This window comes from Pseudozyma hubeiensis (assembly GCF_000403515.1).
Source record: "Pseudozyma hubeiensis SY62 DNA, scaffold: PHS36, whole genome shotgun sequence".
In the NCBI taxonomy this organism is placed as follows: domain Eukaryota; kingdom Fungi; phylum Basidiomycota; class Ustilaginomycetes; order Ustilaginales; family Ustilaginaceae; genus Pseudozyma; species Pseudozyma hubeiensis.
In genome coordinates, this window is record NW_012133818.1 from 1 (window position 1) to 14,740 (window position 14,740).

The 14,740-nt window shown below is 57.7% G+C and overlaps 3 protein-coding genes across 3 annotated transcripts; 1 reads left to right on the plus strand and 2 right to left on the minus strand.

The window, feature by feature from the left end:
- Nucleotides 1-713: 713 nt before the first annotated feature.
- PHSY_003445 (60S ribosomal protein L28) lies at nt 714-4,051 on the minus strand (the record flags this gene model as incomplete). The annotated part of the gene is made up of 5 exons (XM_012334064.1): nt 714-933; nt 1,582-1,888; nt 2,895-3,108; nt 3,429-3,835; nt 4,033-4,051. The coding sequence occupies 5 exons, from the start codon at nt 4,049-4,051 to the stop codon at nt 714-716; spliced, it is 1,167 nt and encodes a 388-aa protein (XP_012189454.1).
- Nucleotides 4,052-4,448: 397 nt separating this feature from the next.
- On the plus strand, nt 4,449-7,892 carry PHSY_003446 (hypothetical protein; the record flags this gene model as incomplete). Its single annotated transcript, XM_012334065.1, has 1 exon — nt 4,449-7,892. One exon carries the CDS (start codon nt 4,449-4,451, stop codon nt 7,890-7,892), a length of 3,444 nt encoding a protein of 1,147 aa, XP_012189455.1.
- An 11-nt stretch (nt 7,893-7,903) lies between these two features.
- On the minus strand, nt 7,904-14,554 carry PHSY_003447 (hypothetical protein; the record flags this gene model as incomplete). The annotated part of the gene is made up of 2 exons (XM_012334066.1): nt 7,904-7,986; nt 8,227-14,554. The coding sequence occupies 2 exons, from the start codon at nt 14,552-14,554 to the stop codon at nt 7,904-7,906; spliced, it is 6,411 nt and encodes a 2,136-aa protein (XP_012189456.1).
- Between the last annotated feature and the right edge of the window lie 186 nt (nt 14,555-14,740).

The window sequence follows — 14,740 nt, forward strand, 5'->3', positions numbered from 1 at the left end:
GGGGGGGGGGAAAGTCCCGTCCGTCTTAGGCTCGCAACTGACAGCTAGGGCGGTGGCACAGATCTCGTGGAGTTGTCCCCGCCCCGCTTTTTCACATCAATGAAGTCGCTCGCTTGGTCGTGCTCTGCTTCGCGACTGCACATTGCTCCTGCATGCTTTGCATCGCCGACTGTACTGCGGAAAGAGCTCATGCGATGCACAGAGGGTGGCTTTGCTCAGCATCAGTCTCACGTCAGTCGGGCTTCTATTTTCTAACTTATCCGCGGAAGGGCGGCAGATCGAGTCAAGCCTCACGAGGCCCTCGTCGATCAAAGGAATGTGTATGGGTACGAGCGATGCTTCGACGTCGATTACGCACTCCATTTGACGCAAAAGAATCGCACTCGAATACCTCGCGTCTTCGAAACGTGGGTATAGGGGGTAAAGGATCGCCGGCAGCTTCTCGCATACACAAGACAGGTTCGAAACATGTCCCTTATCGCCTGAGTCAGGCTCACCTTCAATTCGCCTTGAATCTGCCGGAATAGTCTTCGTTCGAACATTGAGAAAGGTGGTGATCATACAGTACTTTCAAGCCACCCCAAGTCAGCAATGATCGACTGATCGGCGCAACGATCACCTCAAGCCACCATTCTTGATTTCTGCTCGAGATAGTCAGTTCGTTGCGTCATGTACTTTGCGAAGATAAGCTAGTGGTTGGAGGACCTTTCAGGCTACCGCTGACGTCTCATCCGCCGAATGAGTTGTGAATGTACAGTGGAGCGATTACTTTCGTCGAAGAATTCGAACGCCGTACCGCAGACTGATGGCTCAACACGATCCTCCGACCGCAGCAGCACTGCACGCACCGTTTCTGCGGGGTGCATCGTGTAACACCGCGTGCAGTCAATGCCATCCAGCGGAGAACCAACAAGATCGGGCAGGGCACGTACACTGCCAAATGGACAAAACCACTGTCACCGCACCCTCGGTCCGCAATGACAGGACCTGTCAAGAGGAATCGGATCTGCGCGCTTGAGGCGCGTTCCTCGCAGCAACACTCACGTCCAACAAAAGTATTTCCTCACCGTTGTGCCGACGTCGTGAAATGATTGTGGCTTGGAATGTGATCTACCTCCCTCACTTCTGTACAGTAGCTGCATTCAAATTTCTCCTCCATCCCCACGAATCCCAGAGCATTGGTACTGGTGCCGGCTAGCGCTTAGCGTCGAACTCTGAGGTTGTGACTCAGCAGGATACCCGTGCCGTATGTTTGGTGCGTGTCTCACTGTCGGTTATCGAAAAGTATCCTCTTCTTTTTGCCAGACACCTGCCATGCCGATCGACGGTAAGGCCGCAAGAGCACATTTGGGCTGTACATGCCATATGCCGTTTCACCCGTGTACGATGCCCTCTTACACGCATCAATTCGACAGCGAGGATGCCTGAATCGGCTGGCTAAAATCAGCTTCGGTGTCGCTGGCCCCCACCTATGCGGTGTTGGAACATTCAGTTTCGATCCAGTGCTTGAGGATCGTTGATCGATGCTGTCGGATAGCGTCGCGAGTCTGACGAAGATGACACAGGCACGATCTGCCTCACTTTGTCGATCCTTCACTCTGGTATCGAGGGATGCGACAAGCAAATCCACCTGCACGTGCAGTCGATCGACGAACGATGAGACGGTTTGGCAGGCACGTGCTGTTGCGTTGGCATTCATTGTCATCATCCAGCCTTTGACAAGCATGTGTCTCGCTGCCGAATGAGCATCGAGATCGACATCGGGGTCGCATACGTCGATATGCGATCAGCGCCGAGTCTCGACATAACCCCCGATACGTGAGATTCAGACGGCTACGCTGTAGATAGTGTGATGGGTTGAGAGCAAACACGGTGTAGCCACAGGCTGCTATATGAATGCCACCATTGCGTAATATGAGGTCGAAGTTTGTGCATTATGCTCTTTTCGCACTATTCGTGCTATCAGAAGCTCCAGATCTGGATCGGCTCAAGGTTTCTTCATGGGCGAGGTCGGAGACCATTCCGCGTTGGGACGGAGGCCTCCGATTTCACCCCGCGATCCTTCCCGACACGCAAGTTCCGACCAGTGTTACTTTCGGAAATCGTATCTGACCAGACCAGCCGCATCCACAGCGATCGTGGGTGACTCTACCTGATGCCTCGTGCCGCCCAACTCACACAAACCAAGCTGCTCTCGGGGCTGGTACGATCTCAGTCACAATCCAGCAAACGATCCAAGGACTGCAAACTATAGCATTGCGTGAATGATCTAGTTCATTCAGTCAAATTTTGAGCTGTGCAAGGCGAAAGAGAGACACGAGAGGTCGCACACTTAGGCGACAGGCTCCTCGACCTTGACGACCTTGCGGGAGCCGGTGCCGCGGACCTTGCGGGCGGGGGGCTGGGTGCGGCCACGCTGGGAGCGGAGGATGGCGGAAGCACGAACGACGGCAGCTGTATTCGCGAGGAAAATGCAGATGTAAGGTCAAAGTCAGTAATGCTGCTGTTTCATTCGTCCTGAATTCGAGACGTCTTCCGGCAACTGCAGACCGTTCATCCGAACCATTTCCCGGCTCCTCGGTCAACCAAAAATGTACGTCGGACAGTCGCACCGCTCCAGCAGGAGCAACACAACATTGGTGAGCTTAAGCAGCTTTGCGAGAAACTGCAGAGCCCCACGAGAAAGCAAGCTCCGAAAAGCGAGATTCCGTCCAGACGCCCGTGACTGATATTGCATCGCTTTTACGCCCAGACCTTCACGGCGATATCGGGTGGGTTCTAGCGCGTTGCATAGTGTTTCGCTTCTGGTCCTCTTCTTCGTCCCTCCTTCCTATGTCCTTGTTTCATTGTCTCGCTGCAGTTCTGAAGGCTGTTCGTTGGGATTGTAAACGTACCTCGGGTCAAGTCAGCACGGTAGCCCTTCTTGGCGACGACGTTGGAGACGGCACCGGCAGTGCGACGTCCACCGCCCTTCTTGAGGGTGGTGGTGTTGAGGGTCTTCTTGATGGCAGAGGAGGTCTGCTTGCCGTTCTTGGTGGTGAGAACGACACCCTTGCCAGACTTGGGGGCCTCGAGGCCGACAGCCTTGGCGTTGACGACACCAGAGTACTGTGAGTGCGGAAGGATGCAGGATGGTGGATGTGGAGGTCAGCAAGTGTGTTGGTGTCGGGATGCGAATAAGCTTCGTCAGGGACCTGGAGCTGGGGCTTTGGGTGGCACACATGTCAAGATTCAGAGCAAGTAGTAGGCTTTGTACGCTCGACTGGGCTCGCCGCCGTTGCAGCTTGGTCATTGAGCGTGCTGTGCACCTTTAGAGGCGAGTGAGAGCGGGAAACGTCGGGAGACAGCATGACACTTCAAGTTGTGCTGCTGTGCGGAATCGCACGCTCCAGTTCGGGTCGATTGTTGTAGTTGAAAGATGATCTTACCTTGTAGCTGTGGAGCTGGACGAGGTTGCGGGGCTCGCGGGAGAAGATGCGGCCGAGACCCTTCTGCTTAACGAGGAAGCTGGAGTTGTTGCGGACAAGAAGCCACTGGAGATCCTGAGAAGCCATTTTGGATGAATGTATCTGTCTTTTGATGATAGAAGATGATGGTGTTTGTGAACAAGTCGTTGGCGGGTGATGGCGACCAAACGTCCGGGCGTGGGCGCGGCGTTGTCTGCGTCGGTCGTCTTTGCTTTCTTCTTGCGACTTGCAGATCTCTTTCACCCGATCGAGAACGCCCAAGCGTCGATTATAGCCAGCACCCGATTCTGTCTTCCTAGATATCTGCCGAAAAAGAGGCCCGCTGCAGAGATCGGACCCGAAATGGGCACTCACTTCGGCCGACTGGCCTGTCGGGAATCGGGCAGCCGATGCTCGTCTGATTGATCGATCCTCAAGCGATTTGACGAGGATTTTCTCGACCTGAATATTTGGCGTTATTTCTGTTATGTGACGCACTCTCGAGATAGCTCTTCACCCCCGTCTAGACACGATTCTTGAGTTCGAGGGCAGGTAGTAATCCCGAAGGATCGACACCAGCTCGTACCTGTGGCATCTGCAGGCATTTTGACGGGCTGTGAAGAGGAAAGGCGTGAGACGAGCACGGCGGCTTACCCGATCTTCCCCCTGAAGGCGCGGCGAATCGGCGATGAGCTCAGATCGCAGTTTCGAGATGCAGCTGCAGTGTGAGGCTGAGCTGCAGCTGTGAGCGCTGCACTGTCCACGCCCGACGCGTTGATTTCAGCGACACTTTAACTCACACAACAGCTCAGCAATCACCATTCAATCATCGACACTACCATCAAGTATCACATTCAACACCCATCTTCTGCTCGCCACCGCAACGGTCCATCACACTCTTTGGCTACTAGGCACTTTCATAACGCGTCAGTGAATCTCGCATCATTGACCCTCTCCACTCCCGTCGAGCTTTTGAACACTCGACCCCCATCAACCTAGTTTATGTCTCTGGACCCTGATCAATCACACGCAGCCGAACAAGAACGTATTCAACATCTCGCACTCCTGCAATCGCCACCTCGCTCTGCCCAACATGACGATGCTTCCACACACACAGCGCCTGGCGCATCTGACGTCCTCACACAGGATGCAGATCCGCACGACAAGGGCAAGCGGCGCGAATCGCATCCTGGCACACACACCGTCCCCACAACCGTAGTCCGCGTCACTGATCCTCAGCTGGCCGATAGCGACTGGTCTAAGGCAAATGGTCACCTGAACGCGTTCGCTGCGCAGCCAGCGACTCCCGCCATCGACATTGCTCGCATAGCCCCCGAGCTGCTTATGCGCATCTTTGCCTTCCTCGATCCCATCTCGCTCTCACGCGCCGCCGCCGTCTGCCGCTCCTGGGCCGCCATCGCACGCGACGACGCTACCTGGAGGGCCGCCTTCTCCACCTACTTTAGCCTCGAGGCAGCCCAAGCACACCGCACCGCGTCACTAGAGGCGTCCGCCACACCAGCCCTACGTCGCCTCACCACCTCGTCATGGCGCCATGAGTTCCAACAACGCGTCGATCTCCTCCGCCAATGGCGTAAAACACGCACACCCACCGTATTGTCAACGCCGCGCGTGGATCTCATCAAGAAGATCTCTTTGTCGAAGCAGCATAACCTGCTCATCTCGGCCACCGACACATATGGCGTCGCTTCGCGTTCCAACCCGTGGACCGGAAAGGTTATCAAAGGCTACCTCGATGCCGAAGGCACCGCCAACGGCGCCGGAAATGGAAACCCGAACGTCGAATTCAGCCCTAACGTCACTGCGATCAACACCAGCTCCGACGCTTCTCATATCTTTTGGGGTTTCCGCTCCGGAGAAGTGGCCATGACCGTCCTGTCAAGGCAAGGTACCAACGCGAGAGGCGCTGTGAAGAATTCGAGGTTCACGCCTCGTGCTTCTCATTCAGGGCCTGTCACGGCCATCGCCATCCCATTTGCTAGCGACAGCGACGGTGCCCACGGTCCAGGTCGCAGTCCGGAACGTTCACGCCAGGCCACTGCAGCGCTCGGTGATGTCGCATCAACGTTCGTCACTGCTGGGTATGACGGAACGGTACGCATGTGGTCTGCAAACCGTTCTTGGCCGCTTTGGATCGCCTCGTGCTCGACCAAGACGCCCATCCCGAATGCCATGGCTACAGCGACGCCAGCGCAGACCAATTCGGAGCCGGCGGCGCCAATCTGCGCACTCGCATACGACGCAAGAAATGGTATCGTCGCAGCTGGAAGCACCAACGGCAAGGTCTTCGTCTGGTCCAATCTCGACGTGGCGGCCTTGCTCCGCGTCCCTGCAGAAGCTACCGACCCAGATCACCTTCGCAACGGCGATCCAACGCAGCAGACGTTGGAAGCACAGGCTCACTTCCTTCGTCTTTCACAGTCGATCCGTGTGACCACTATAGATCTTCCACCGGGAGCTGCGGCGGAAGTAGCGATCAGCTCTATCCACATCGACGCTGCTCCGTCGATGGCGGGCAAAGGGACGGATGCGGACTTGAGTGCGGAAGACTGTTCCATCCTGGTGCATCATTCTGGCGCTCGAGTCTTGTTGCGTCATCGAGTGTTTCAGGATGCGTTGCTACCTGTAGAGACGACGGTGATGGGTGCCGCGGTGATGGATGAGATTACCGCGGTTAGGGTTGATTTCGAGCCTCGCTTAGCGAAGCGCGATCCTCGGTCCTCGGCCGTACAGAGTCCGTCGACTAGCGCATACGCGTCGCCCATGCTCGCCGCTCAGTCCGATGCAGGAGGGGTCCATAGTCCTTCGACGTTGATACTCGGTCCGTCGAAAACTTACGATGGAAGCGGTCAGTATCCCGAACGCAAATTCGTTGCTGTCGGCACCAGAGCTGGGTCCCTCTTCCTCTTCGATTGGGAAAGCTCTGGCACCGCATTCGACGAGTCTACGCAGCGCGAATGGCAAGCATCCTCCACGACGCCACGGTTCGTCGGATCCAGACAACTGCTACCGTCGATCGGTTGGGAAGCGCATCACACGTCCATCACCGCACTCGACATCACACCTCTGTGCATCTTTGTAGGTACATCGGATGGCACGATCAAAGTGTACGATTCCTTGTCGGGCGATTTGATCAAGACGATCAACGATCGAAGCGCGACGAGGAGGGACGGGAGGATGTTGGCGAGCGGCGAATTGAGTGGCGAGGAAGCGGCAAGGTGGAGGGTAGGTCAGATCATTGGTGATGGGGAAGGCTTGGTTGCGTGTATTGGACATCAGGTGTTGGCGTTCAAGGTGGAAAATGTGAAGCGGGAAGTGGCAGGGATGGAGAAAGGGAAGGGCAGGGGTAAGGGTAGATTGGGTGATAGCAAAGGCGCGAGTCAGGTCGAGTTGAGGAGGGATCTGAGGGAGAGCAGAGACGAGTTGGAGAAGGAGGAGAGGGAGAGGAGGGAGGAGTACGGTAGAATCAGGAAGAGGAGGGAGATGGAAGTGGAGGGGCTAAGCGAGCAAGAGGCGTTGGAGTATGCGTTGATGCTGTCGAGGGATGAGGAGGCCGAGATGGAGAGGGAGAAGGCGAGGGTCAGGGGATACGTTCCAGGATCGCATGCTAGCTCGTCGAGGAAGAAGATCGAGGTACCGGAGCAAGTGGTGGACGATCCGGATCTGGCAGATGCGTTGGAACAAATCGCGCTGGCCGAATCGAAAGCCGAAGTGGATCACAGAGAGTCGTTCTACGATTCGATCCCGAAGAGCTACCGGTTGTTGGAGGATCAAGATTTCGGATCCACCGACGACCTCGACGACTCGTTGGATGTGTATCATCGACCAGCGAGTGCTACACCGTCTCCATCGGCGTCTCCGTACCTATCCGGCGTCGGGTCACCGTCGAACTCCAGAGCGTGGACGATCCTTTCGCAAGCAGGGTCGAACGTCAGTACGCCGTCCAGCGATCGGTGGGGGAAGATGTCCAAGGTCAGGACTGTGAACGTCCCCCGATCTGCGCGGTCCACCCCCGGTGGCGATGAGGGAGGATGGAGTCTGGGAAGCAACCTAGAGGTGCCGGAGATACAGAGTCCGACCGAATTCCCGTTGATGACCGGTTCCAGTGCAGGATCGCCCGCAGGAGGCCCTAAGGAAGGCTTCTTCAGACGACCGAGTTCCACCGCCGCGCCCGGCTCGCTCGGCAGATGGAACAAAAGCCCCAACCTACGACCCGTCGCCTCTCCACCCAGCGCCTGGATCACCACCTCGAAGAACAGCAATCGACCCTCGCTCCTCACCACTTCGTTGAAATCCTCCAACGCACAGCCGGGAGACAAGGGAAAGGGCAAGGCAGCAGCAGCAGCCGAAGAGGAGTTGGACGACGACGTAAAGTTCGCCATCCAGCTCAGTTTGGCCGAACAACGATCGCAGACCGAGCAGTAGGATGTTTATACTCAGTGTTTTGTTAATAGAGGTTCTGTTTCATCGTTTTCGACGGCAAGATGAGGACCGGCGAAGAAGAAAGTCATTGCGCGTGCTATTGCAGACCAGAAGTGAAACCAAAATGTACATCATTCAAACCCAGCCCACACCGTTCTCGCAGGATGCAACGTCCACCTCCCCATTTCCCCTTCCCCCTCCCCCACCTTGACCCCGACCACCCCTTGCTCCCTTAGACACCTCACCGCACACCAAACGTCCGCAAATCCCACGCCCACCACCTCGCTCCCCTCCACCCTACCGCAGAACCTCCTCGCGAGCACCCCCAGCTGAATACCTGGTCGTTGAAGCACGTACGCCACCAGTGTATCGAGTAGCCATCGCCACTGGCTCACCGCTGGATGCACAAGGGTGGTCCATACGTGAGGTACGACGAGTTGTGCGCTCGCGCCACGAGATGGGACGGTGAAAACGTAGTCGCGCACGAACAACGATGCCACCAGCACGGGGTGCGATGTGAGTGGCGAGAAGAATGCCAGCGGCAGATGGCCCGATGTGAGTGCCTCGACATCTTCCCGACTAAGCCCATACTCGCGATCGTCGAGAGACAGACCACGGGATCCCGATCGTATCAATTCGAGACCCAGTTCCTGCAGTCGCCTAGCCGCAGATGCGTCCGACTGCGAGAGCTCGCCAACCACACCCTCCAACCTCTGCCTCCAAACCACATCCAACTCCCCTTCTCGCCCTACAAGACACTCATCCGTCAGCCATCCCAACACCTGATCATCCGGCACAGCAGGCAAACCCACCACCGCTGCATCAAGCATCTCCATCATCCCAGCCCCTCCTCTGACGCTGATCAGCGCCTCGAGATCATCATCATTCAACACGCGCGCGTTGAAAGCCGCCCCCTGCCTCAGCGCTTCGAACGCCCTCACGTCCACCTCGCCGCTCACCAAGCCCGACTCCAGCAATGGAACCAGCGCCGCCGCCTCCCCATCCGCCTCCACAGGTTCCACCACAACACCATTCCCGCCTTCATCGCAGATCATCTGGAACGCTTCCTTCCGATGCTTCAGAATCGCCTGCAGATCTGCTGCCGCCAACCGATTGGCCGCAGTCTGGTCCGGCAGGAGCTTCTGCAGCTCTTCGGTGAACACGAAATTAGTCCCCGGCCTGCGACGCACCATCGGATCCGTCGACATGGACCGGATGAGCTTGGCGTCGATCAGCCGCTGCATAGTCTCTTCGATGCGAACGTCGCCTACGCCTCTGCAAAAGTCCGCTTTGGTCATCTCGTCTACCGCCGACGGTGCTGCCTGTACGTCGTGAGCGTTGGCATCCGAGCTAGCGATGACGACACGCACAGCCCACTCTGCCATCGCATCTACTGCTTCTGCTTTACCGCCCGTTTCACCCTCGTGTGTGTCCGCTTCTTCACCCAAGGGTGCAAAAAGCAGGGCCTCCCGACGTTTGGTCGTGACGCCCATCTCGCCGCTAGCAAAGAATCCCTCGAAGCGCCGCTCAATAGGATCTTGCACAAACTCCTCCTTCCACGCCCGCGTAAAGTCCGTCGAGGCGTCCAGCTGCAAGGGAAGATGATGCTTAGCGATCGGCTTGGCGAGCGAACGCTGCACCTCATTCTTGTCGATCTCGTCGCGGAGCAATTGGATCTGCGCCACGAGGTCGAATCCAGAAGCAGCGGGGAAGTCTTCGTCCTGCAAGGAGCCCGACTCGCGCGCGGACAGGTAGACCGGGATCCAGCGACTCTCAAGCGCAGCCAGGTAAGCTTCTTCGCCATAGAGTGATTGCATCCGGTAGTACTGACTGCGCCACTGTGCCATGATGACGCCACGGGTCTGCTGCTGCTCTTCGCGATCGATGACTTGGAACAGCGCCGACCAATCGGATCGACCGCGCACCCGGTCTCGTACGCGAAGGATGACGGCTGCGTCGCGCAACAGCTCCTTTCTTGCTGGCGTCCAAAAGTGGCCGAGGTCCGGATTTCGACGACTGCGACGATCTCTCTTCTTGGTGCTCTTCCCACTGGCAGCGTCCCCACCCTCCCTGACTTGCTGCGACGGCTGTTCCTTGGTTTGGAGGTCTTTGGCCCGTCCGCGGCCGGATCCCTTTTGTTGGCTTTGTGTCCGATCCCGTGCTGGAGCTCGAACAGCGGGCATGAGTCGAACACCCGAAGCCGACCGAATGGTCCGCGAGATGGCGGCCTGAACAGCGCTTGCGTCCAACCCAACGTCGCCAGCTACGAACCTGCGGCGGATCACCTCAAGCGCAGTCTCGATCTTGGCGCGAAGGTTCTGGGCAGCCGAAGCGTCGCCGAAGGCTTGTTGAAGCACCGACTCGAACTCTTGCTCGCGCCTCTCGCGGAGCTGACGGGCCTTGTTGAGCGTCGTCATGCGTCCGTCCCTCTCTCGTTGGGCCTGCGTCTTCTTACGCTTCTCGCTCGCGGCTGCAGTCGCCTTCGCTACTGCTTCCGCTTCCATCGACCTGTACACGTCTGTCGGCAGGCTGATGGTGCTGAGCTTGAGTGGCCAAGTAAAGCGCAGCTTGGGTTGCTGGACGAAACTGTTGGGGTCCTCCCGCCCTTTGGCCTGTTCGTAGCGCTTTTGCAGCACGGCACGGATCACCTGCTGTGGAGCAAGTGTCACGTATGAAAGCCTGTCGACTTCCACCTGCGTCACCGAGGGAATGTCTTGCACAGCGATGCGGTACAAAAACTTGACCTGCGACGGTCTGAGTTGGTGGAAAGGACGCCACGCCTTGTCCGAGGATAGGACGCTCGAAAGCTCCTCTGGGATCTTCTTGAACCTCTCCATCTCGGACACACCATCTGCCTCCAGGCCGCTCGTCGGATCTGCGGGGTCCTCGCTCGGAGCGCCGTCTGCATTGACCGCCCTGGCTAGCTTGAGGCAGATTGTCTGCATCTTTATCCAGAAGCAGTTGATCTGATCGACATCCAAGCCAGCATTGACAGAGCCGATCAGAGGCTTAAGCTCTTGCTCGCTCGTCCAGTCATACACTGGCAAATAGCGGCGGGGCTCGACAGACGTGGTCGCGACATCGACCTTGCTTTCACCCTCGCCGTTCGCGGCATTTGTAGCGTGCAGCTGAACCAGACCTAGTTGAGACAGCTGCGTCGCAAGGCTGTAGATCGAGATGCCGACAGCGTCCGAAAAGCGACCCGTCAGCCCGAGCCTCGCCTTGAGCTGCTCGGACAATGCATGAACCGATGTGAGCCGCACTTGAGGGTCGAGCGATTCCCGCTCGGCGGATTCATCCATGACAGCGGTAGGGACAAGGGCCAAAAACAGGTCGAGAGGCGCTTCTGTCCAAAAGAAGCTCAGCGGGATCGACCTTGCACCATCGCCGCTAAGGGACGCCTGCGAACGCGCAAGTATATACTTGGCACAGGCGAGGTGGAAAGCTTTGAGCCGCATAAGCTCACCACCCAAGAAGCCGAGGTGCTGCCGTGAGACGCTGGTGACGTCGCGGAAGAATTGGCGCAAATTGAAAAGCTGGCTCTCGTCCTTTGGCAAGTCGGCGAGAGGCAGAGGATCGCGCACATGCCATGGCTTTGCAAAGCGGATGGCGTCTTGCGAGTCAACGGCGACCGTGTTGGTAGGATTGGTCAAGGCTGTCTTTGTGTCCTTCGAGCCGAACCAGCCACTGTGACCTTGTTTGACGGACTCGCAATACCTTTGCAGCTGATCCGTCGGCATCTCGGGAAGATAGATAATCTGACGCCGCGGAAATTGAGCAGTGGGGAGGTCGAGTCGGATGAAGGTACGGCGAAGCACGTTGTTGTCGACTGCAGCCGCGAGCGCCTTCTCTCTGACCTTCCTGTCGCGTAGATCGCTGAGCTGAGCATCCGATGTAAAGCCATGACGCTCCACGTAATCGCTGAGGAGGTCTGGAATCTGGAGCACGTCCATGGCGCCACCTGCATCGCGAATGCATTCAACGAGCGCGAGAGAACTTCGAAGTTGCGTCAGATTGGTGCGTTGCTTCACACTGGCGCGGCTCTTCCGCCCTGATGCGGTCCGTGTAGGGGTGGTGTAGTCGCTTTGCATCTTGGCAGCAGGTGTGGCAGGCAAGACGAATGGTGCCTCAGCCTTAACCTGAGAGGCTGCTGGCATGAGGTCACTGATGTTGGAGACGTCAACGGCGGATGGTGGTGCTGCTTCGCTGAGTTTTGGACCTTGGTGGTCCTCGGCAGAAACATCAGGTTGCGTTGTGGCTTCGTCTTTTGTGGTTGAAGAAGCAGCAGGGGCAGTGGGAACTGGCTCGGAATTGGCCGCCTGATCGACCTGGGATGATGCATTCTCATCCATCATCGCAGTGACGGGAGACGACGCGAGCAGCGAACTTGGTCTGGTTTGCTCCCGAGTCTGAACGATGCGCCGACTGCGACGGGTAGCAACTCCAGCAGTGGGAGAGTCGGGAACGGTGGGCGTGTACTCATCCTCCATCAGATCGCTGGAGCATGCTTTCGAGCCGCTGCGAGGATTCGGACGTGCTGGCGGCGAGATATCTTGCGCAGCGTCCTGCTTCTGCGTGGCCTTGCGACGACGCGAAGTAGAGGAGCCCGCAAATTGCGGCGTCTCCGGCTGCGTCTCCGCAACAGCCGGAGACGCTTCTGCCGAATCCGCAGAATCCGTCTGATCCTTGCGCGGCCGTCCGCGCTTCTTGGGTATATCGGGCGTAGCAGGATCCGGAAGCGGGTGTTTCCTGGGACGTCCCCTTTTCCGCGGCGGCGTGTCTTGGTCGTTGTCGTCCAGAGAGCGCTTCTTGGGCGGACGACCGATCCTGTGAGCGCCTTTGCGAGGCGTGGGCGTGAACAAGTCGTTGCTCAAGGTGTGCAAATGGCGATCGACCTGAGCGGGAGCGTCATAAGCGGAGGATGTGAGATGGTAGGTGGTTGGACCACCCGCCTTGGCAAGGAGTTGAACGTCGTCTGGATCCAATATGCCGTCGTTGGCAGATTGTAGCACCCAGGCGTGATGGCTGTAGATTTTGGTGCTGCGAACGCGGACCTTGTGCTCGTGGAAGCTGCGAGTGCGAAGATCGCTCAAGGCGGGTTCGCCATTGGCATCCTCGGCTCGTTGAACGATCTGATCGAGTGCACGGGCAAAGTGACCGGTGGCGTGTAGTTGGGTCATGAGCTGCCTGATGGTACGTCCTACGGGGCCGGCACGTGCGACTTGTTCGTGAACGTGGCGTTCCAGAGTGAGCTCGCGAGGCAAGGCGGGATCGACTCTGCTCAGATCCTGTTGAAGCCTGTCGTTGAGCCTGGCAGCCTTGGCCTGCTGTTGAATGGTGGCGGCATCGCCGTACTCGCCGCTGAGCATTTCGTACATCTCGGCGCGACCCTTGGGCGTCATACGAAGACCTCGATGGGTGCGGCCGGTGTTCGAGACGTAGACGTTGACAAGCTCAAGTAAGTGGTTTACGACAGCATGCTCGAGCAGTGCGACAAAAGCCTTCCTGGGCTGGCCAGTGGAGGTGAGATTGATGCGACGGAGCAGGTGGAGACGGGCGGTGACCTTGGACGAGGTGGAGTTGCAGACGAGGTAGATGCGGAAGCGCACGAGCTCGGGACGACTACGCATCCACAGGAGCGATTTGTCTGCATCGAGATGCTCAAAGATGGGCGTGGAGGTTGGAGCGAGCGGGATGGCGTCGGTGGCAGCGTTGTCGAGGTATTGCGACTCTTCCTCCTTGACTGTGACGGTGGGTGCGGTCAAGGCTGGAGCGGCATCGTCGTCCTCGGCTTCGACATCGGCTTCGACATCGTCATCGGCCGGATGGTCGGCGGAAACGGAAACAAAGGAAGCTGAGGCAGGATTGGACGAGGACGGCTGGCCGGAGCTCTGGGCTGGGACTCCGGCGGACACATGGAGATCCGTAGCGATGTCCGCGTTCCTTTGCCTGACGAGGATATCGCAGCGATGCTCGAAGCGCGTGGCGACGAAGTAGCTTGCGGTGGTGCCAGTCTCGCGGGCCTGGAACTTGGTGATGAGGTTGAGTTCGATGAGGCGCTTGCAGATGTAAAAGACGGTTTTCTGGTCGGTGTGAATGGCTGTGCCAATGTCCGTGCTAAGTACGGGCTGCTCTCTGGATCGACAGACGATCTGGAGCACGCGATAGCTCGAAGGCGGCAAGTAGATCGCGTCGGTGCCGACAAGTATACGCTTGATGAGATCAGTGTGTAGGACGAGGCGGAGACGATGCGCGTGCAACTGCTGAAGATTCTCGAGGCCTTGTTGCTCTGCAAGGGCTTGGTCGGGCAACAGATCGACCGTGTCGTATTCTGACGAGTGTGTAGAGTTGTTCTCTGCCTTTTGCGGCGTAGGGACTGGGCTGTCAAGGGCTGCAGTGGGTTTCCTTGTGATGCCACCCCTTGCCCCACTCTTGGCAGGCATCCCGGCAACAAAGAGACCAACGCTGACATCTGGATGGCCCAGGACCTGACGGAAGACAAAAGCGAGATAGGATGCATCGATGAGCTGGTCGGGAGAGTGCGAGCGTGAGGAATGATCAATGTGAAATTGACGGACGTAGTCGGCGAAGCGGTCGATTTCGGTTCCAGCTTCGCCGTCCAGACCGATCTGCTCAATGCAATGGTGGATGAGTTCGTCGATCATGATGGGCTCCGCAAGCGCTCCAGAGTGATTGCTATGAGATCATGGTGGTGCAGTAAGCGATGAGAGAGGTTGCTGATGACAGCGAGTGAAGAGAGAGGTGAAGGAGGGAAGTCAAGAGAGGCACAATCTGCATTGCGCTCAGTCGACGGGTTCAGGGTCCAAGCCATGCATGAGCCATCCCACAGG